This window comes from Giraffa tippelskirchi, chromosome 3 (genome assembly GCF_054371585.1).
Source record: "Giraffa tippelskirchi isolate mGirTip1 chromosome 3, T2T-mGirTip1v1.2.pri, whole genome shotgun sequence".
NCBI lineage: Eukaryota > Metazoa > Chordata > Mammalia > Artiodactyla > Giraffidae > Giraffa > Giraffa tippelskirchi.
The window spans coordinates 25973097-25994184 of record NC_137277.1 but is presented as its reverse complement, the minus strand read 5'-3'; the positions used below and the strand labels follow the sequence as shown (position 1 = coordinate 25994184).

At 52.5% G+C, this 21088-nt stretch overlaps 1 protein-coding gene across 3 annotated transcripts; it reads left to right on the top strand.

Annotated features, from left to right (window-relative positions):
• The first annotated feature begins 794 nt into the window (after positions 1 to 794).
• SAMD14 (sterile alpha motif domain containing 14) lies at positions 795 to 21047 on the top strand. 3 transcript variants are annotated; one of them, XM_081581262.1, is made up of 10 exons: positions 795 to 928; positions 7313 to 7367; positions 14452 to 14618; positions 15059 to 15347; positions 16192 to 16279; positions 16361 to 16435; positions 16541 to 16700; positions 18142 to 18261; positions 18349 to 18504; positions 19377 to 21047. In XM_081581262.1, exons 1-10 carry the CDS (start codon positions 866 to 868, stop codon positions 19530 to 19532), a joined length of 1329 nt encoding a protein of 442 aa, XP_081437388.1. In that variant the 5' UTR covers positions 795 to 865; the 3' UTR covers positions 19533 to 21047. The 3 variants fall into 3 exon arrangements, with proteins under 3 accessions (XP_081437388.1, XP_081437389.1, XP_081437390.1); XM_081581263.1 differs by lacking the exon at positions 795 to 928 and adding an exon at positions 3006 to 3634; XM_081581264.1 differs by lacking the exon at positions 795 to 928 and adding an exon at positions 3129 to 3634 and having other exon boundaries at positions 16525 to 16700.
• The last annotated feature ends 41 nt before the right edge of the window (positions 21048 to 21088 follow it).

Sequence of the window (21088 nt, the reverse complement as noted above, 5' to 3'; positions counted from 1 at the left end):
CTTTATGCCGAGAACCCTTGTTCTTGCGAACTCCGTTTGCCACCCCCGCTCCCATCCTTTCTGGGTAGGGCTGGGATTTCTAGAGCGTTCCTTAGGCTCATCACTTTCAGTTCTTTTTTGCAAGGCCTCCAGTGGAAATCAGAGGATGGGTTAGATATGGTAATGGAGATACCCAGCCCCTACTCTCCCACTAGGTACCCTGTAGAAGGTACAGGAAGGGTTAAAGGTGAGGTGGTAGCTGGGGATGGGAAATGATATGTCAGAGCAGTTTGGTGCACAGGGTCCTAGAGAATCCCTCTGGGGGTGGCCAGAGAGAACTTAAGTAGTCCTAGCCTTCTATCCTGCCAGTAGCTCTGGTTGCTAACTCACCAGTTCTGATACCAATGGGTCTGGGAGTCTGGATGCCAGGGTTCCAAAGACAAGTCCCAGAGAGAAATGAGAGCAGGGGGGCTACCCTCAACACCAGCCTTTCCTTGCTATGGGAAGCTGTGTGCTATATGTGAGAAAACAACCACAAGGCACTTGTGTTCAGTGGCCTGGCCCCCAAAAGGATTCTCACAGTCCTTTCTGCCCTAAAGAATGGAAGTCCTAAAATTTGGATGCTTCAGGATCACCTTAGTGGGTCCCTGATAAACCTGAGATGAGTGACCTCAACCTGAACACCCAGTTGTAATCAGTTACTGTGTTGGCCACTCCCTTCTGGATGGCTCTGTCACACAAGTCTCCATGTCAAGCCAAATTCTGGCTTCCGATAACTTCCTCTCAAAAATCCTATTTCTACACCTCAGGGCCATATAGAACAGTACAGTTCTGGCACTCACTGGAGAATCACGTGGCAACCTGGAGATGGTGGTCATGCATCTTCATGAGAGCCATCTTCTCTTACAAGTGGATCTTCCTTGGAGCACTTCAGGGAAGACAGTTTCAGGTAGCCGAATCCCGGAATCAGAAACCACCAAACCACAAGGTCACTGGTCATATCTCCAGACTTAGGTGTCTTAGGCCCTGCTCAGGCAACCTAGCCAAGTTCCAAGAAGTGAAGTGGCTGGACCTCCCTGGGTTGTGAGGCAGACATGGGAGCTGTGATGAAGGCTTCTGTTGATCTGATCAGAGCTGAGCATCCAGGGTGGGGTCCTACGCCTGTCTGTCCTGTGTATTAGGTGAGGGGCTTGCACACTGTACATTCCAAAAGGTGGAACCCTTTCAGAAAGTAGCTCCCCAAATCTAAGTATAGTGTGTGGCTGGGGATGGTGGCTATAGCTTTGCAAGGTTCCTCAGGCCTGAGGTATGACTCACCTGTGCGACATGTCAAGTGGCCATGGGCAAGCCTATGTGAGGCGTTAACCCAGTCCAGCCCTGCCCCTTCCCAATTCCTAGGAGCTCGAGCAGGTTTGCCACAGCCCAACACTTGCCACAAGGAGGGAAATCAGATGAAGGGGATTTCATTTGGGGGTCCTATGGCTTATAGGAACAGGGAGTCCTATGGCTTATAGGCACCCTCCCATAGAACCTGCCCCAGCCCTGACTTTACATACCCATCATCTCCCCATTCCCTATGGGGGCGATATAATCAATCCCCCACTCCAGCCTACCACCTAGATCTCACCAAATGCCTGCGAACCATGTTCTCTTTAAAGACCCCAGACAGCCCCAGTAGGACCTCCCCTGATCTCCACAATCTAGCCAGCAACCTACAGCTGCCAGCAGATTCTGAAGACACTCAGAGATACCCAAACTCCCATAGGTCTCCTTGGATCTTACCCCCTAAATTTTATCATCCTCACCTACGGTCCCAAGATCATCTGGGCCCAACATGCCACCTTCCACAACTCCTCAGAGACCTGGGACTGCAGCAAGTCTGGCAGACCATCAGGCAACTCTACCCCTCCAGACTGAGGGATAGAAGTGTGCAACCTCTCCCCTGAGCTCTGGACCCACTTGTCCAACCTTACCACCTGCTCTTGAACAAACAAAGGGGGCAATAGAAACACCCACCTCATGGGTGTATCATGAGGGTGACATTGATAATCTGAGAAAAGTGCTTAGTATAGTGTCTAGAGCATGCGCACGCGCACGCGCACACACACACACCGCCAAGCCAGCTCAGTACAGTAGCTAGTTGATTTTTGTCTCCCCTGGCTGGCTTACCACCACCTCCAGCTCACCAGGTCCAAGTCTGATCTCATTCACCCTCACCCCACTCTACATCCAGGGCCTCAAGCCAAGACCTGCAGTCATCTAGACCCTCCTCCCTCAGTGGCCAGCCAGTCCCCAAACTCTGTCAGTTTCTTCAGTTCTATATCCTTAATAGTTCTCATCGTGATCTTTGCTCTTCGTGCCCACCACCATCAACTCAACAGCCTCATGAGGCGTGCCACAGCCTTGAGGCTGCCTTCTCCAAAGGAACCAAGGTGTTCTTCCTAAAATGCAGATCGGAGCCCCTCACTCTTCTTACTTTTCCCACTATGGCTGGTAGGATAAGGTGCAATCTCCCCACCCCATGCATCCTGTCTTCCTCCCCTTCCCTCCCTCCCCCCACTAGCCACTAGCACTTCTACCCTAGCCTGGCCTGCAGAAGTAGCCAACGCATCACCTCCTCAGCAGTCCTTCTTCCACACACAGCCCCTGCCCCACCTCCTCAGCCACCCACAGAGTGGGCTCTCCCCACGCTGAAGTCTCCTCTGTGAACCCAGGCTCACGGGCCCGCTCTCCTGAGGGCCTCTCTGTCCCCCTGACAATGCTGTGAGCCACGATGGCCAGGACCAGGTCGATTCTGTTCCTCACGGTCCCCTCCCGCTTCAGCGCGCCCAGTTGCTCTGTGGTCGTCCGTTGAATGGATCAGGAGCCCTCACAGGCCTTGCAGAGGAGGCAGAAGCCCTGTGGGTCCTAAGATGGGGCCGCCTCTCTGGCCGCTCACACCCGCCCGACTCCCACTGGCCGCGGAGTATCGGCAATTAGAATCCCGTCACCCGGGCGCCTCCTCCTTCCCCCGTGCTCCCGCTGCCTCCGCCCCTCCCTTCCACTCTCCCTCCCTCCACCCGTTCTTTGTCTCCCGCCTCGCCGCCACGCGCCCCCCGCTTTGCCTCTTTCCTGGGGACCCCCTCGGATCTCCGCAGAAGCGAGTATCTGCTTGCCGGACGGGGGACCCCCGCGTCCAGCCGCGCCTGGCAGGGAGAGAGGTGGTTCCTCTCCTTCTCTCTCTCTCTCTCTCCCTCCCCCTCCTCCTCTCTCTCTCTCTCCCTCCCCCTCCTCCTCTCTCTCTCTCCCCCTCTATCTCTCTCAAGCGCACGCACACACACACACACACACACACACACACACGCACGCATACACGCACGGAGCATCCTCCCCGTCAGGTCTCCTGGTCCTGCCCCGCCCGCCTCGCCTCCTGCTTCCTGCAAACCTTCTCTGTCTGAAATACCCACCCCGCCACGTTTCCTCCGGCTCCAGGACCCCCCTCTCTGACCCCTACCCCTATTCCTGGGATGGAGAGGATGGAGCCAGCCCGGAGCCCCCCGCGGCCGGGGTGACAGCCCCCACCCCCCTGCCCCTCTCCCACCTGGTCCCCACCCCAAGCACCATGGGCCTGAGGGGTTTCCGAGGCGCCAGACGCTGAAGATGACAGATGCTGGAGGTAAGGGATTGGGACCCCAAGATCCCTAACGTGGACGAGGACGCGGGGTCACTCGGGCTCGTGGTGGGAACCCTAGTGGGGTTGGATGGGGCCAAGAGACAAGGACCTTTCTTCCCCTGTCCCTTGGGGGGGCTGCACAGAGGTAGGGTGCTGGGCTGCCAGGGGAGGGGGTGGAGATAGAATCTGTGTCCCTAATCCTCTCCCTCAGCCCGCCGCCTGGAGAAATTAATTTAAAAAAACAAACTGGTGTTGGGGGAGGGGTGAAGCTTAACTCCTTCTTGCCTGGTGAGGAGTTGGACTGATGGATTGAACAGAAGTAGCCACTGGCTCTGATTGAGGGATAGGGTCCCTGGGGTGCAGAATGTACCCAGTTCTCCACCCCACCCCGTCTCCAGCAGTGCTTGTGAGGGGACGGATGGACTCCTGCCAGATGCCCCCAGCTTGGGCTTCGTGGGAGGGGGTCACCACTTTCTCTAGCTCCACACTGCCAGCCGAGCCCTAGCCTCCTCTCCCAACCACCCCTCTTCAGGCTTTTCCAGTTGTACTTCTCTCTTGGGTTCCTTCTCCTCTTCCAGGGCCCCTTCCCTCCTTCCTGTTCCACTGGGGGCTGCCCCTCTCCTGGCAGCTTTCTCCACCCCTCCCCAGGGCCTCACTCAGGGCTGCTGGAGCCCGGTCTCTCCTGCTTCCTCTGCCCCTGCTGCTGCTGCTGCTCTCTGGCTCATTTCTTTCTTGCTCTTTCTTCCTCCTCTCTGCAGCTCTATGGACTAACACTCCACCAACCTGTCCGACTCTGTCCTGCTCTCCATTCCCTCTTCAGGACTGGTGCACACTTTATTTCTCTTTCTCCTTCCCCTGGATCCCAGGGAGCTTAGAGTTCACTGCCCCCCCTTTCTCCTAGGGAAGGGACAAATGCTACTGGTGTTCTTCCTCTGGGAATTGGGAAGTTGGGGGAGGAAGGAATGACCTGCAAGAGTTAGAGCCCACGGGGTGTCCAGAGAACAAGTTCATCTCCACCTTGTAGTACTTACCTGGTTTGAATGTACGTGAGTATGGTGTGTGTGTGTGTGTGTGTGTGTGTGTGTGTGTGTAGCAGTATAGAGTTGTAGGAGTGTAAATGGGGGGGTTGTCTAATTTTGCAAAGTTCAATTTTGAAAGGTGGTGTAAGAGGGGCCTGGAGACATCCTGATGTCATGCTTCCCAGAATTCCCCATGGGAGAGTGCAAGGAGGGTCTCCCATACACACCTCAGGGAGTTATTTGTTGAAGAAAGCAGTTTGTGCTGAATCAGAATGTATTGGGCGCTGGTGTGAGCTGGAAGCCCCAGCTCACCCCAGAGGGTATCTAAAAGAGGGTGGCGTCCATAAGAGGGTCTCGTTCCTACACTGGGGTCTTGAATAAAGAGAACATGGGCTTTGCATTGGCTTCCCAGGTGACACTAGTGGTAAAGAACCTGCCTGCCAATGCAGGAGACATAAGAGACGTGGGTTCGACCCCTAGATCAGGCAGATCCCCTGGAGAAGGGCATGGCAACCCACTCCAGTATTCTTGCCTGGAGAATCCCGTGGACAGAGGAGCCTGGCGAGCTACAGTCCATAGGGTCGCAAAGAATCAGATATGACTGAAGCGACTGAGCACACACACACACACACACACACACACACACACACGGGCTTTCCATTCTCAAGTTGTCTAAAAGAAGAAGCAGCACTGCTGCCCTCAGGGAGCCTCCATTCTGATGGGAGAGGCAGTTCTTCTCTTCAGAGAGTCCCTACTGATGGGAATACTAGCCCCTTTCCTCAGGAGCTCCTGTCTGATATGGGGGGAGATGTGACCTAGTTAGGGAATCAATGAAGTATGAAAAATTACTCATTTCCTAGTGGCAGGGAAGGGTGGATTTAGAAATTATATAAACAAATGAGGGGAGTAATGGCTATCTAGGACAGCTTTCTGGTGGAGGTGACAGCTGGGTCCTGGTCAGATGAGATTTTGCAACTGAATGAAGGAGCTTGGTTCATTCTTTGGTGCATCCTCTTTTCCCATCTGCCTTCAGGACAGGAAGAGAAGGTCTAGAACTTCTTTGTTACTAGCACCCAGAGTTCAAAAATGGAAGAGAGTTCTTGGAGGCTCCATATCCCTGGCCTCTTCTTACACCTCATTTCCTGCTTGTAGCCCCAAGTGTCCATGGATCCTGGGGTGGACGTAGTTTTGACGTACCCAGTCTTAGTGAGTATGGATCAGTTCCGCTACTCTACCCATCCTGTGCCTTCTCCCAGCAGTGTTCTTTCCTTATGAGTAGGTTTCAAAGCACAGGATAGAGCTGAGGGGATCAAGGTTGCATTCAGCCTCTTACCTCTTGCATCTCCGTTTTCCAATCTGTAAAGTGGGGATACTAAGAATCCCAAGGCTGGCCAGCATGCAGTGAGATGATATCTATATGATAACAGAAGAGGAGAGTTGGAAAAGAACCCAGCAGGCATGTGTCCTAGCTTACCTAAATGTGTCAAATGTATGGTTGAATCCAGTGCTCTGCCCTTCTTGTAGGGACCTGAGAGTTAGAAATAATTGGAGATCATGTCCCAGCCATGTAGTGTGCTCCTGACCCTGAGCTTCTTCCTTCTCCCCTCATCTGCTATCCACCTGCCTCTCTAACACCCAGGCCTTGGTTTAGGGATGCTGCAATCCTACATCTGCTAGGAATCCTGCCCAAACTGTTTCAGCTACATATATCCTGCTTCCCCACCTGCCCTTCCTTTCCTACATCCTATAAACAAAACAAAACCCCTATCCATCCAATTTCTTGCCAGAACATGCATGATGCATCATAGAGATTTGGCTATCCACTGTTCTGCTGTGGGTACTCTTTATACTCTTCTGTGTCTGTGAATCTGTTTAGAACTGTGAGAACTGTGAGTTTGTTAAGAACAGAGGCCCTGCTGATGATGCCAGCTTCCTGAACAGCTCATGTTCAGAAAGACAGGTGGTGACTGCACCAGTGATGACAGTGGAGGGAGGCAGGACTGGGTGATGGGTGGGAAGATGGCTGAGTGGATAGTATAAACTGATGGATGTAAAAATGCGTAGATGGTTAAATAGGGTGAACGGTGGATGACTGAATGAATGAATGGGAGAATAGGCAAATAGATGCACAGATAAGTAGGGAGGTAGGTAGATGAGTTGATGGAAGAACCTGGGTTCTGGTTCAGATTTTGCCATAACTTATTATGTGATCTTAGGTCAATCATTCTCCCATCTGTTTCTTTATTTGTAAAGTGAGAGGATTGGATTTAATAGTCTTCAAGATTTCTCCCAGATTTGATGTTGGACAGTTTATGATAATTAAATGTTTTAAGAAAATGCTAATGATGGAAAGACGGTGCTGCTCAGGACGGTGAAGGGGAGATATTCAGTGACCTGTGTGGAGGCAAATCAGCTCGAACTGGGGCCACAGGAGAGCCTGTGGTCTACACCTTGGACTTGCTTCTGTCTCCTGCCCAAGCCTACCATCTGGGGTATGGCTCAGATGGTTTCTCTTCAAGGGGCTGGAGGAAGAGTTGTAAGGGAAGGTGAGGGGCTAGAAGGCCAGGATCAGGTACCCATTGGCAGCTCCCTTACCTCCACCAACCTTGGTCTATTTTCTTCTTATCCATGGTTCTTTTTCTTCTCTCTCTTGTCCTCCCAGCTCTCTCGAGTCATGGCTTCTTCAAAGCTCCAAGAACCTGTGGATGAGGTTTTTGGTAAGTACTGTTTGACTCTATCTCTAGCCAAGGCTAAGAGGTTTTGAGGGAGAGGCAGTCCCGGGGATTTCAATGTGTGTGTATTTTGGCCTTAAAGTCTGAGTCTTTGTCACCACTATGTGAGTAGATGTCCAATTACAACAACAGTGATGATAATAAGCATCCCCATTTATTAAGTGCTTGTCTCATGTCAGGTACTAGGCTAGCACCTTCATTTCACATGCCCTGTATCCCATCTGTTGTTGTTGTTATTCAGTCACTACTTCCTGTCCGACACTTTGTAACCTCATGAACTGCAGTACACCAGGCTTTTCCTGTCCTTTACTATCTCCCAGAGTTTGTTCAGATTTGTGTCCATTAAGTTGGTGATACAATCTAACCATCTCATCCTCTGCCACCTGCTTCTCATTTTGCGTTGAATCTTTCCCAGCATCAGGGTCTTTTCCAGTGAGTCAGTTCTTCGCATCAGGTGGCCAAAGTATTGGAGCTTCAGCTTCAGCATCAGTCCTACAAATAAATATTTAGGGTTGATTTCCTTTAGGATTGATTAGTTTGATCTCCTTGCAGTCCAAGGGACTCTCAAAAGTCTTCTCCAGTATCACAATTCAAAAGCATCAATTCTTTGGCACTCAGCCTTCTTTATGGTCCAGCTCTCACATCTGTACATGACTACTGGATAAGCCATAGCTTTGACTATGCAGATCTTTGTGGGCAAAATGATATCTCTGCTTTTTAATATGCTGTCTAGGTTTGTCAAAGCTTTCCTTCCAAGAAGCAAGTACCTTTTAATTTCATGGCTGCAGTCATTGTCTGCAATGATTTTGGAGCCCAAGAAAATAAAATCTGTCACTGTTTCTACTTTTTCCCCTTTTATTTGCCATGAAGTGATGGGACCAGATGCCATGATCTTAGTTTTTTGAATGTTGAGTTTCAAGCCAGCTTTTTCACTCTCCTCTTTCACCCTCAACAAGAGACTCTTGAGTTCCTCTTGACTTTCTGGTATCATCTGCATATCTGAGGTTGTTGATATGTCTCTCCACAATCTTGACTCCGGCTTGTGATTCATCCAGCCTGGATTTTACATGATGTACTCTGCACAGAAGTTAAATAAGCAGGATGATAATAGACAGCTTTGTCGTACTCCTTTCCTAATTTTGAACCAGTCGGTTGTTCCATGTCTGGTTCTAACTGTTGCTTCTTGACCCACATACAGGTTTCTCAGGAGGCAGGTGAGGTGGTCTGGTATTCCCATCTCTTTAAGAATTTTTCAGTTTGTTGTGATCCACACAGTCAGTGAAGCCAAAATAGATGTTTTTCTGGAATTCCCTTGCTTTCTCCATGATCCAAAGAAAGTTGGTAACTTGATCTCTGGTTCCTCTGCCTTTTCTAAACCCAGCTTGTACATCTGGAAGTTCTTGGTTCATGTAGTACTGAAGGATTTTGAGTATCACCTTGCTAGAATGTGAATTGAGCACAATTTTACTGTAGTTTGAACATTCTTTGGCATTGTGCTTCTTTGGGATTAGAGTGAAAACTGACCTTTTCCAGACCTGTGACCACTGCTGAGTTTTCCAAATTTGCTGACATATTGAGTGCAGCACTTTAACAGCATCATCTTTAGGATTTTAAACAGCTCAGCTGGAATTCCATCACCTCCACTAGCTTTGTTCATAATAATGCTTCCTAAGGCCCATTTGACTTCACACTCCAGGATGTTTGGCTCTATGTGAGTGACCACACCATTGTGGTTATCTAGGTCATTAAGATCTTTTTTTATATAGTTCTTCAGTGTGTTCTTCCCACCTCTTCTTAATCTCTGCTGCTTCTGTTAGGTCCATACCATTTCTGGACCATGTTTTCTCAGAACTCTTCACGATGACCTGTCCATCTTGGGTAGCCCTGCACGGCATGGCTCGTAGCATCACTGAGTTACACAAGCCCGTTTGTCTTGACAAGGCTGTGATCCATGAAAGGGGTGTATCACTTTAACCCCACAATAATCCTAAGAAGTGTACCCATATAGCAGACATTAAGCCTAGGACACAGAGCGCTGCAGTGACTGGCTTTAAAGATCACATGGCAGTTTAGTGGCAGAGCTGGGACAAGATCTCCAGACTGCTCAACTCCCTGCTGGCAGTCACTGTGCTGTATACCAGGATCCCCCAGCAGAGGCAACACAGGTTACCTCCGAGTCCCATAAATAAGGGACCGCATCTACATGATGTGCAGGAGAATAAAAAATGCGTAACACACTTAGCATCTACACTCCCGGGGCACCCAGGATCGACCCCCTCTGTTCTGAGATGCGTGGACTCCCACACACACACCCTATTATTTGCCTCCTGCAGTCTTTTTATTGTGTGGATTAGAGAAAGACCACTGAGAGGACTGAGTTCCCAGCATGCACCGGGGTGGAAAGGCCGTTTCCCGGTTGGATTCAGTGGAGGAGTCAGTGAGCAAAAGAAGATGGGGGAACATGGCGGGAGAGGTGGAAGCAGAAAGCTCTACCATGTATGCAGCCATCAGGGCTCTCAAGCCGGGAAAGGCTCCTAGGTGTGGAATGCCATAGGGCCTCCAGCATCTCCTCCCCTGCCTCTCCTCATCTCTACCTTCCTTGCCCTTCCTTTTCCTCCAACCCTGCTCAACTGACTCTCCCCTGCGGCTGCCGCAGATCCTGGCGATGCCTGGAACTGCTGCCTCCTGGCTTCTGAGGAACTGCTTCCCACCCCAGCCTCCCTGGGGCCTGTGCATGAAAGCTTTGCCTTGGGAACTCTCCCAGCCTCAAACAGTCTCTGGGCCTCAGACTCTGAATCTGTCCATCCTCACCCAGGTCCACCCTGACTCCCGGCCTGGCAGAGGTGAACTCCCCCTTCCTTAGGCTTTTCAGCCACCAACCCCAGCCCAACCCTTCCTGTTTTCCTTCTCCTCAACCTGCTGAGGTAGCTGCCAGCCTGGCCGGCTTCCTGAAGAGAAAGGTGATGAAATATTCATGACTTCCCACAGCCCAGGGCTGGCTAACTCCCAGGGGGAGAGGGAGAGGGAGAGAGAGATGGAAGGAGGGATGGAAGGAGGTGAGAAGGGCCTGGTAGAGCAAGGCACCAGGAGAGAAGCTGGCCCCATCTTGCCTCGGAAATCCCCAAGCCCCTTAGGAGTCCCTTTGCTCCCTAGACCCTCCACAGTAAGATGACCATGGTTTGACGTGGCCCAGATTCAGGTGCAGAGGGCCCTTCTTCTTGGCCCAGGGCAGCTGGGCACCAGCTAATGCTGGATTGGTTGAGGATGCTCATCAGCTGCCCACCAGCAGTCATGCCTACTGTCCTTCACTCCCTCTGCATTCTGGGCCTCTGAGGAGAGTAAGTGCCTATAAACTAGGGGATTGAACTCACAAGTCTCTCCATCTCTGCCTCAGAGGAGGTAGGGGGGGCTTGGTAATTACTTGCTGAGCCTCTGGAGCCAGACTGCCTATAACCCTGGCTTGCTCTTCACCAGCCCTATCAGTTCAGTTCAGTCACTCAGTCGTGTTCAACTTTTTGTGACCCAATGGACTGCAGCACGCCAGGCCTACCTGTCCATTACCAACTCTCGGAGCCTGCTCAAACTCATGTCCATCGAGTCAGTGATGCCATCCAACCATCTCATCCTCTGTAATCCCCCTTTCCTCCTTCCTTCAATCTTTCCCTGCATCAGGATCTTTTCAAATGAGTCAGTTCTTCGTATCAGGTGGCCAAAGTATTGGAGCTTCAGCTTCAGCATCAGTCCTTCCAATGAATATTCAGGATTGATTTCCTTTAGGACTGACTGGTTGGATCTCCTTGCAGTCCAAGGGACTCTCAAGAGTCTTCTCCAATACCACAGTTCAAAAGCATCACTTCCTCGGCACTCAGCTTTCTTTATGGTCCAACTCTCACATCCATACATGACTACTGGAAAAATCATAGCTTTGACTAGATGGACCTTTGTCAGCAAAGTAATGTCTCTCCTTTTTAAAATGCTGTCTAGGTTTGTCATAGCTTTTCTAGCCCTATACCCTCAGACAAATTAAGGCTGCCCTGAGAATTCCTGGAGTCTCCTTGGGTTGTGGGGAGGATTAAATGAGCTAGTAGTTATAAAACACTTAGGACACTTGTACACACACGCACATGCGCACACACACACACTGTCACACACACAATGTTCTATGCCTGTTAATGCAATGAATAAAATAGAGAAACATCTGCCTTCATGGAACTGACATTTTGATAGGTGGAGAGAAACAATAAACTAAATAACATATATGGTATGCCAGAGAATGATAAATGATGTAAGAAAAAATTTAGCTGTGGGTTTTGGGGATATTCTAAATTGAGTGGTCTCTCAGGGAGAGAAAGCATTTAAGCAGAGACCTGAAGGAGCTGAAAGAAGGAACTGTGCAGAAATCTATGGCAAGAGCCTTGCAGGAAAGGGAAGGGGAAGTGCAAAGGCCTTGAGGTGCAGGATAGCTTGTATAAGGAAGAGCCAGGGTGGCTGGAGCAGAGGGAAGAAGAGGGAGAGCATTTCTGAACAGACTGAGTCTAAAAGCCATGCTGAGAACTCAGCTTCTTCCTCTGTGTGAGATGGAAGTCAGTGGAGGTTCTGAGTGGAGGGAGAAGTGACATGAGCTGACATGTTTTATCAGGATCACTCTGGCTGCTGGGTTGGAAATAGACTGTAAATGGGAAAGGGAGGCAGAGGGAAGACTAGCTGGGAGGATCTGTAATAATGGAGTCAAGAGGTGATGGTGACCTAGACCAGGGATGCTGTGTGTTCTCCTACTCCTTTCCTCTCCCCTCCTCTTTCTCCCCACATGTAGGCATGTGTGTAAGTGTGTGTATACAGAGACACATATACACAGTATTTTATTGTGGGAAATCAAAAGTAGAGACTAGCACAAAGTACCCCATCATACACTTACGTACTTATCACTCAACCTCAAGTATCATCAATTCATGGACAGTCTTGTTCCATCTATATCCCCTTCCCCTCTTCCCTCCTAATTTCTTGGCTTATTTTGAACCTAATCCAAAACATCATGTCATTTCACCATAAATATTTCAGCATGTTTAGATATATTTCCAAAGTAGAGCTAACAGGAATTGTGGTTGAATCAGTTTGTAGAGTAGGAGGGGGAGGGAGGAATCAAGGGTTACTCCACAGTTTGGCCTTAGCAGCTGGAAGAATGGAGCTGTCATTCATCGAGATGGTAGACTGGGCAGCTTGCGGGGTGAGGACGTCAGGAGTCCAATTGTAACATGTACATTGAAGATGTCCATTGGACATCCAAGTGGAGGTGGATTCATGAATTACCGACTGGGTCTAGGTCTGAGAGGGCTTCCCTTGTAGCTCAGCTGGTAAAGAATCCGCCTGCAGTGCGGGAGACCTGGGTTCAATCCCTGGGTTGGGAAGATCCCCTGGAGAAAGGAAAGGCTACCCACTCCAGTATTCTGGCCTAGAGAATTCCATGGACTGTATAGTCCAGGGGGTCACAGAGAGTCGGACACGACTGAGTGACTTTCACTCACTTCCCTAGGTCTGAGAAGGTGACTGGGTATACAGTGGGGTCTTTCCCAGAGCCAGGGACAGAGTCTGAGGCAAGGTGGTGCACTCATTTGATGGACTGAGTTTGAGGTGCCTGGGTGCTTTAGATGTGGCAGGTGTTGAGGTGCTCAGACTTGCAATTCAGGGGAGGAATCAGAGCTGGAAATCAGATATAGGTGGTAGTTCAGCCACTGGGGTGATTTAAGGGGTGTCTACAGACAAGAGAAAGAGGAGCAGGCAAAGCAGGGCAGGCATGAGTGATGGGATGAGGTCCCTGAGATCACGGAGGGTGGAGTGGTAAAGAAAGGTCTTAAGCCATGATGGTCTGGGAAGAACGCTTTCTGCCTGGGACTCAGGGACACCTCAGAAAGAAGTCTGTGTTCTAGGGTGAAACAAATGGAAAGTGAAACTCAGAGCTGTAGGGTTTATGTGTAATCTGTTGGGTTTACCTACTCTTCCACCATGTCCTCATCCAGGACCTAGCCCTGGGCCATGTACCCCAGGACGGGAGAGACAGGCTTCAGGGGGCTGTGGGCTCTCCTCTTTGCCACTGGTTTATAGGGGTCCCTCTAGTTAACTGCGGGTCATCTAGCTGCTCAGCAGTGCTGTCTCTGAGTGTGACCCTGAGCGTGGCACAGAGAGCCAGCATCCGCAGCAGGGCCAGTCTCTGGAGCAAGACTGTGAGCGTGCTCAGTGGTTCAGTCGTGTCCAACTCTTTGCGATCCCATGGACTGTAGCCCACCAGGCTCTTCTGTCCATGGAATTTTCCAGGCAAGAATACTGTAGTGGGTTGCCATTTTCTCCTCCAGAGGATATTCCCAACCTAGGGACTGAAACTGTGTCTTTTGTGTCTCCTACATTGGCAGGCGAATTCTTTATCACTGCCCCACCTGGACCCAGAGCTAGACTAGCCAGGCTCAAATCCCAGACTATTGCTAGCTGCTGGCCTCAGTCATGAGACTTGACCACTCTGATCCTCAGTTTGCTTAGCTGTGAAATGGGAATAAAAGCTATCCCTAGCCTGTGGGTTGTTCTGAATACACAAGGTGATGAATGTACCTTCGGACACGTAATTGGCACTTCTTCAATGGTAGCCATTACAACTGTGCTCTCTCCAGCCTCATCTTCCAGTCCTTCCCTCCACAAACCTGCCTTCTCATTGCTCTGGAGGTGTCCTGCCCCCAGCTTCCCTTCCTCTCAGCATAGCATATACAAGTTTTGCCAGCCTCCTCTCTTGTAAACTCCCAGACAGACCTGAAGACCCAGCTTTGGTGTTTCCTCCTCCAAACAGGACAATCCTGCCCTCTGAGCCTGTGAGAGGGTCTATCACACACTGTATGTACCAGCTGACATGTCCAGCTCCCTAGGAGACTGTGAGAGAAGTGGTTTTCCATCTCATTGGATTACCAGTGCCCAACACTCGGAGACATTGTTGAATGCCTGGGTGTGAGTGCAGGTGGCCACATGAGGTGGGCCTCTGGGCTTGCTGTCCTTATGTATCTGGTCTCTGTCCCTCTTCCCTGGTTTGCAGACCTGGACTTGGCTGTGCCAGAAACCGTCAGACTGGACAGCAGTTTACACAAGGCCCGGGCCCAACTACTGGCCAAGGGCCGGAGACACCGGCCCTCTCGCTCCAGGCTTCGGGACAGTGCCAGCTCTGCAGAGGATGGTGAAGGCTCCGATGGGCCTGGAGGCAAGGTTGGGGCAAAACCCCCAATCACCATACCCTACCCCCCCCTTCTTGCTCCTTCTTGCCCCTGGATAATCCCTCCAAACCACTCTTCCAGGGAAACCACACCCCTAGACTTCTCACATAACAAAGCTGACAAATATTAGCTGCAGTTCAATTCTGGCTCATTTCATCCTTTCAAGGAAGGTACTATCCCATTTTCCAGACGAGGAAACTGAAGCTCTAAGAGGTTCACTAACAAAGTCACAGAGTTAGTAAGTGAAGGAGGCCGGATGCAGCCCCTGCCTCTGTGGCCAGAAGATCCATCTCTCACTGCTCGCTGCCCAGCCACCCCTCGGCCCTAGGCACGAGGAAGCCCTCCCTCCAGTCCAGGGAGGCCCTAGGAGCCCAGGCTCCCCTCCGGGAAGAGGGGAAGAGGGTAGGCGGTGAGCGGCTGCCCCTCCTCCAGGCAAACGACGGCTGCGGGAGCCCCCTGCACCGGCTGCGCTCGCCTCTGCACTCGGGCCCGGGGTCCCCAGCGGGGGGCTCCTTCTGCCTGGAGCCCCCGGGATTGCGGCGCAGCCTGGACGAGGACGAGCCGCCGCCCTCACCGCTCGCACGCTACCGGCCCCTGCACAACGCCGCCTCGCACGAGGGTCTGGCCGCCGCCTCCTGCTCGCCGCCCCGCTCCGCTGCCTCGTCCGACAGCTCGCCCAGCTTCGTGCGCCGCCACCATCGCGCCGAACCGCACAGCGAAGGTGAGCTTCGGTCGGCGCGGCGCCCCCTGCCGGCAAGCACTCCTTTGGGCGCCGAAGCACTTGGCCGGACCTCGGGTTTGGTACTGGGTGGCTCAGGGGAGGTGGGGAATAAAGACCACGGTTCATTCACTTATTTCCAGAGAGCCTTAACGTGTGCCAGACACTGGCTGGGCACTGGGGCACACAAAAGAGCAAGCAGATGCTGTCCTTGTCCTCGCGAGGCTTATAGGTTCTAGGAAAAGCCTCAAATAATTCCTTATAGTTTGAGGGGAAGCAATCCCTTAATTAAATGTATAGGTACACGGTGTATTGAGTGCTATTCGAGAAAGGCTATGCAGGGCGGGAGGGCATTTATCAGGTTGAAAACATCCTGGGAGCAGTTGGGAGCCTCCTGCAAGGCTTCTTGAGGAAGTGACATGTGAGCCAAGATTAGAAGGTTGGTTACAAGTTGGCCAAGATAAAATTAACAGTAAAGAGTAGCGATCTTTACTTTTTCAGAGTGGTTTACGGTTTGTATAAGGCTTTCATAAACATTCAGTTCAGTTCAGTCGCTCAGTCGTGTCCGACTCTTTGCGACCCCATGGAATGCAGCGTGCCAGGCTTCCCTGTCCTTCACTAACTCATCCTATTAGGTCTCATGAAATAGGCAGTGTTATTAGCCCCATATTTGAGATGCAGGAAGCTCAGAGAGGTAGTGACTTGTCCTAGGCCACACAGCTAGTGAAGGGCATCAGAGTAAGGTTGCCTGATTCTAAGTCAAGAGAATTTCTATCACCTTATTGGAAGCTGGAAGAGGCAGACAAACCACCACATAGGCTATTTCCTTCCTTTTCTTCCTCAAAAGATGACAGCCGGGATGCCAGCCCACCTGAGCCCGCCAGCCCTACCATTGGCCTGGATAAGAAGACTCGCCGAAAGTTCCTGGACCTGGGGTGAGTGACCAGAAACAAAGGCTTGGGAATTGGGTAGCATAATGGGCAGCTCTGTTCCACTCCCCCTTGCCCTCCCCGTAGGGTCACCTTACGCCGAGCATCCACTAGCAAGAGCCGGAAGGAGAAGGGCAGCAACCGCCTGTCCATGGGCAGCAGGTGAGAGGTACCCACAGCCCCTCAGCCACAGCTTCTGCCCGTAACTCCCTGTGGTTCCAGCCCTCTCCTCGGTGCCCACACCCATGCAGCGTGCTCTCTCTGCAGGGAGTCGGTGGAGGGGCCCAGCAGGTCAGGGGGCTCCCCGTTCCTGCCCTTTTCCTGGTTCACAGACAGTGGCAAGGGCTCCGCATCTTCTGGCAGCACCACCTCCCCGTCCTGCTCCCCTAAACGCGAGGGTTTCAGCCCTAAGAAGTCAGCTTCTCAGGTGAGTCCATGGCCTTCTGGCCTCCATACTGACCCCCAGACTCAGGTGACATGAGGACATACTTCACCCTGGCTTGGGCCTGGATCCAGGCATTCCTGGAATCCATTTGTCCATCCAAGGAACCATTCGATGATCATTAATTCATCCAGTCCCGGAGTTCAGGCATTCACTTGTTCACTTGTTTGTATGCCGAGTGGTTCCTTTGTTGATTCATTCATTGCTGTCTCCATTCAACACACGTAACTGAGCACTGTGATCCCCTAGTACACACCCAGCCTGAGGGCTCCTCTATTCCTGCTAACTCTTCTTCCCGGCTCAGTCCTGACTGCACATCCTACATTAGGTGCTGGACTACATGTGGTACAGTGAGGCTGGGGGGAACAGAGATGAACAGGACCGCAACCTAGCTAGTGCTTGGAAAGTTCACAACCCTGTGGGTGAAGTGAGACCGAGGAACAGGAGCAACAATGAGCACCTATTTATGTTCACTAGGATTCTGTGGTCTACAAAGCTCCAAATGCATTTTTGTTTACTCTCACGAAGGTTCAGTGAAGTAGGGAGGGCAGGCACGCTCATCCCTATTGTGCAGTGAAGTGAAAGTCACTCAGTCGTGTCTGACTCTTTGCGACCCCATGGACTGTACAGTTCATGGAATTCTCCAGGCCAGAATACTGGAGTGGGTAGCCATTCCCTTCTCCAGGGGATCTTCCCAACCCAGGGATTGAACTCGGGTCTCCCGCACGGCAGGCAGATTCTTTACCAGCTGAGCCACCAGGGAAGCCCATATTGTACAGATGGGCAAATGCAGGCCCAGAATGAAGGGATTTGCCTATAGACTCAACTGGATTTAGATGCCAGGCTCTAATGACCCCCAGCTGTGTGCTTGTTCTGTGATTCTATTCCTGTGTGCAGCCGGGCCAGAGAAGATCAGAAAACTGTAAATTCAGGGGAGACAGGGTCCCTCTCCCACACCCTCCCTCCATCCCTCCCTTTCTTCCATTACGCTGGGCCTTGGTGAACAGACACAGGCCAGGCCCTCGTAGAGCTCACAGTCCAGTGAAGACAGGACATCTAACCAGGCTTTTACAAGCCAGGGTGCTGGAGGCCATGCTGGAGAGGCTCAAGGCAGGCACACCTGACCCAACCCCGGGGGGAATCCTGGTCAGCTGTCAAGGAAGCGACGCCAGTCTGACCTCCATTCCTGCTAACTGCTCAGCTCTGGCCCTGCAGGCTCCCAGAGACCTCAGATCCCAATTCGTCACCCAAGTCGCCTTGCACTGTGTGCCTACCCAGCTCCTGGTTCACATCCAAGGGCCCTGAGAAACTCCTCGTGCCTAGCCCTGGACTTCAGCTCCATCTGAATGGGCATGGTGGGTTGCGGGTAGCTGCCTTGGGCTTGAGGTGAGCTCTCTCCTCAGCGGTGTGCCCCCTTTCCATCTAGGAATCCACCCTGAGTGATGATTCCACACCCCCCAGCAGCAGCCCCAAGATCCCAAGTGGTCCCAGGCAGGCGGCCAAGTGTTCCTACCCCTACCACACTCTGTCCCAGTCTTCTGATGAGGTAAGCGGGCCCTGACCTCTGACACAGCCGGGTGTGGAGGCCACAGGGCACACCTTGCCCCCTCACTCTCCTTGGTCTCCACCCCAGTTTCTGGATGAGCCTCTTCCCACCGTCTACCACTGGACCAGTCAGCAGGTGGGCCAGTGGCTGCAGAGCCTCAACCTGGAGCAGTATGCTGCTGAGTTTGCCGCTCGGCAGGTAGACGGGCCGCAGTTACTGCAGCTGGATGGGAGCAAACTGAAGGTGGGTTGGGGTGGGGGGACCACCACCCAGTTGGATCCCTGAGGCAGCCTTCAAGAATTGGGATCCCTTTATCCTGACCTTTCCACTCCCTTTAAGACCACTGCCCTGACCCCTGACCTCTAGGCAAGATCCTTGATCTTTGCTCTCTAGCATGGATTCCCTCTCAGTCTTGACTCCAGCTCAATTCCTCAGTCTGACCTGCGAGCTCCAGCCAAAGTCTTCAGGTTGCCTCTGACCGTGAGGACTAGCCTATCATCTGACTCTTGACTCTAATGAGCTTCCCTTGATTTTTGGAGCCTCTCATCTGATTTTTGGAGTCTTCATCTCTAAGACTAAAAATCTTGGAGGCTGGTGGTTGTGGGAGGCAAGTAGGGGGATGGAGGGAGGGTGTCAGAGGTGGTGCTCTGATCTCTGTTCTGGGGGTTTCTGGCCTGTTTTGCACAGTCTGCTTAGTTGCTTGGGGAAGCAGTGGTGACGAGAGTTCCCCAGAAGTCTTTGGAACAGGGAGGGGCCTCAGCTACTGACAGGCTGTGTGACCTCGGACAAATTCGCTTCCCATCTCTGGCCTCACGGAATCAGGCAGGGTTATTCCAAGGCTGAAATCCTGAATGGAGGGATGGGAGCCAACGATTAGGGTGGGGAAAGGGCAAAGGGCCTGGAACCCTGCACCATTTACTCTCATCTCTCCCAGCCACTCCCATTCCAAATTTTTGCCCTGAGGGTCCTGATCCATCAGCAAGCCTGGGAGGTGGAGGCTGAGGGCGGGCAGAGCTCCAGCGAGAATACACATGGGGCACAGAGAACCCTGGGCTTGGATTGGCCAGGTGTGGGGCTCTGGGGCTCTTCACTTCACCCTTGGATTCCTCCCCCAGAGTCTGGGGCTCAGCAACTCGCATGATCGGGCGCTAGTGAAGCGGAAGTTGAAGGAGCTGGCAGCGGCCGCTGAGAAGGAGCGCAAGGCCCAGGAGAAGGCTGCACGGCAGCGTGAGAAGCTCCGGCGCAGGGAGCAGGAGGCCAAGAAGAGCTAGGGAGACAGGCGGGCAGGCACTGGCACCCGGCACGGGAAGCTGCTGGGCCCTGTGGGCACAGGCCGCCTTAGGAGGCGGGGCCTGGGCACCAGGCTTGGATTGGCCTGGCCCCATGCTCTCAGGAGGAACAGCCCTCTCATCCTGTCGTCTGTCTGGACCCAGATCCCTCAGAAAGAGAGTCCCAGGGGAGAGGACCCAGTAATAAATCCCCTTGCAAGGACTTTTTGCCACAAAGTTCCTGGGGGAAGTGGCAGATTATGGGCAGAGAGCCCAGGGCTGAAGCAAATCAGGGAGCCCAGAGGTGCCTGAGTGATTCTGACCCTGTTCCCTCAGGCCATGGGGGTCTTGGGGCTGCCAGTGAACGAGGAGGCCTGCGTACCTTCCAGAGGCCCTGGGCTCAGAGAGGTGAGCTGAGCCTCTCTGCAGGAGCAGGTGGATAAAGTAGTTCATTTCCAGCTCTCCCAGGTGATTGTTTGTCGAGAGAGCTCTGCAGGAGGCTGGTGGGCCTGCAGCAAGTTGCACTCAAAGCAGACTCCCAGTCTGCACTCAACAGGAGAGCAGAGAAAGCAGCACGATTATCTGATTATCCGGTGTCATCTTTGCAAGGGCTTTAGGAGAAGGAAGGGAGGAGGCATAGCTCCTTCTCCTTTTCCCCTTCCCTGTCCTGTGGGGTCTCAGTGGTAAGATGATGCCCTTGCAGGTCTGCCCCTCCTGAAGGCCCACACAAAGGCTGGGTTTTGACCGACTCCAAGTTGGGCCCACTTCTGCTGCTCCTGCAGAGGCTACCTGGACCCTCCCTGAAGAGGGCAAACTTGGGAACTGGTGGGGACAAATGACACCCCCATCAATGCCTAGATGGCCCTTAACTAGTGAATCCTCACTCCAGCCAGGCAGAGAGGCAAAATCTCGGAGGCCCCCTGAAAGCTGCTAAATTGAAAAGGTTCATCAGCCCTCCCCAACCTGTCCTGGTTCTTATCAGCGCCTCCATGGGCTCCAGAACTGGCAGACGAGGGGTGGGGCCCGCTCCCTGGGTGGGGATGGTAGCCATGCCAGCAGCCCAGGGAAGGTGTTTGTCCTTCTAGGGTGAGTGTGTCCAGTGTCCAGGCATGGTGCTGGCCAGCGGCTAGCCCAGCCTCTGCAGCACTGGCCAGAGTTAGCAGTAAGGTCAGAGGCCTCAGACTAGAAACCTCCCTTCACCTCCTTCCACCACCTTGGAACTGCAGACAGGCCCCCATACACACCCACTCCCCTCGCTCCAGCCCAAGGGCTGTGGCTGTGACCCCTGTTCTCTGGGTCTCAGTTCTTTTTTCCTTTCTGCTGTCTGTGCTGGGAGAGGGGCTTCAGAGGGGGGACTGGACATGGGGGCACTAGTACCACCTGGGCCCCAGCGGGGCTGGTGGGGAGGATGGAAAGCTCCCAAGTCCTTGAAGCCATCAGGAGCTATCTGGGTGCCCACCTGCATGTGAAGGGGGAGGCGGTACTTAGTTTCTTTCAATAAACACTTATGATGTGCCAGTGACCTTCCTGTTTGCCCCAGCTGGGGGTTGGGCTGGGCT

What these genes read in the sequence shown, in the direction of transcription:
- SAMD14 (XM_081581262.1), top strand. Translation starts at nt 866, where the DNA reads ATGAGAGCCATCTTCTCTTACAAGTGGATCTTCCTTGGAGCACTTCAG. An exon ending in CGCCGAACCGCACAGCGAAG is followed by an intron (nt 15,348 to 16,191) that starts GTGAGCTTCGGT and finishes CTTCCTCAAAAG; the next exon opens with ATGACAGCCGGGATGCCAGC. An exon ending in TGGATGGGAGCAAACTGAAG is followed by an intron (nt 18,505 to 19,376) that starts GTGGGTTGGGGT and finishes TTCCTCCCCCAG; the next exon opens with AGTCTGGGGCTCAGCAACTC.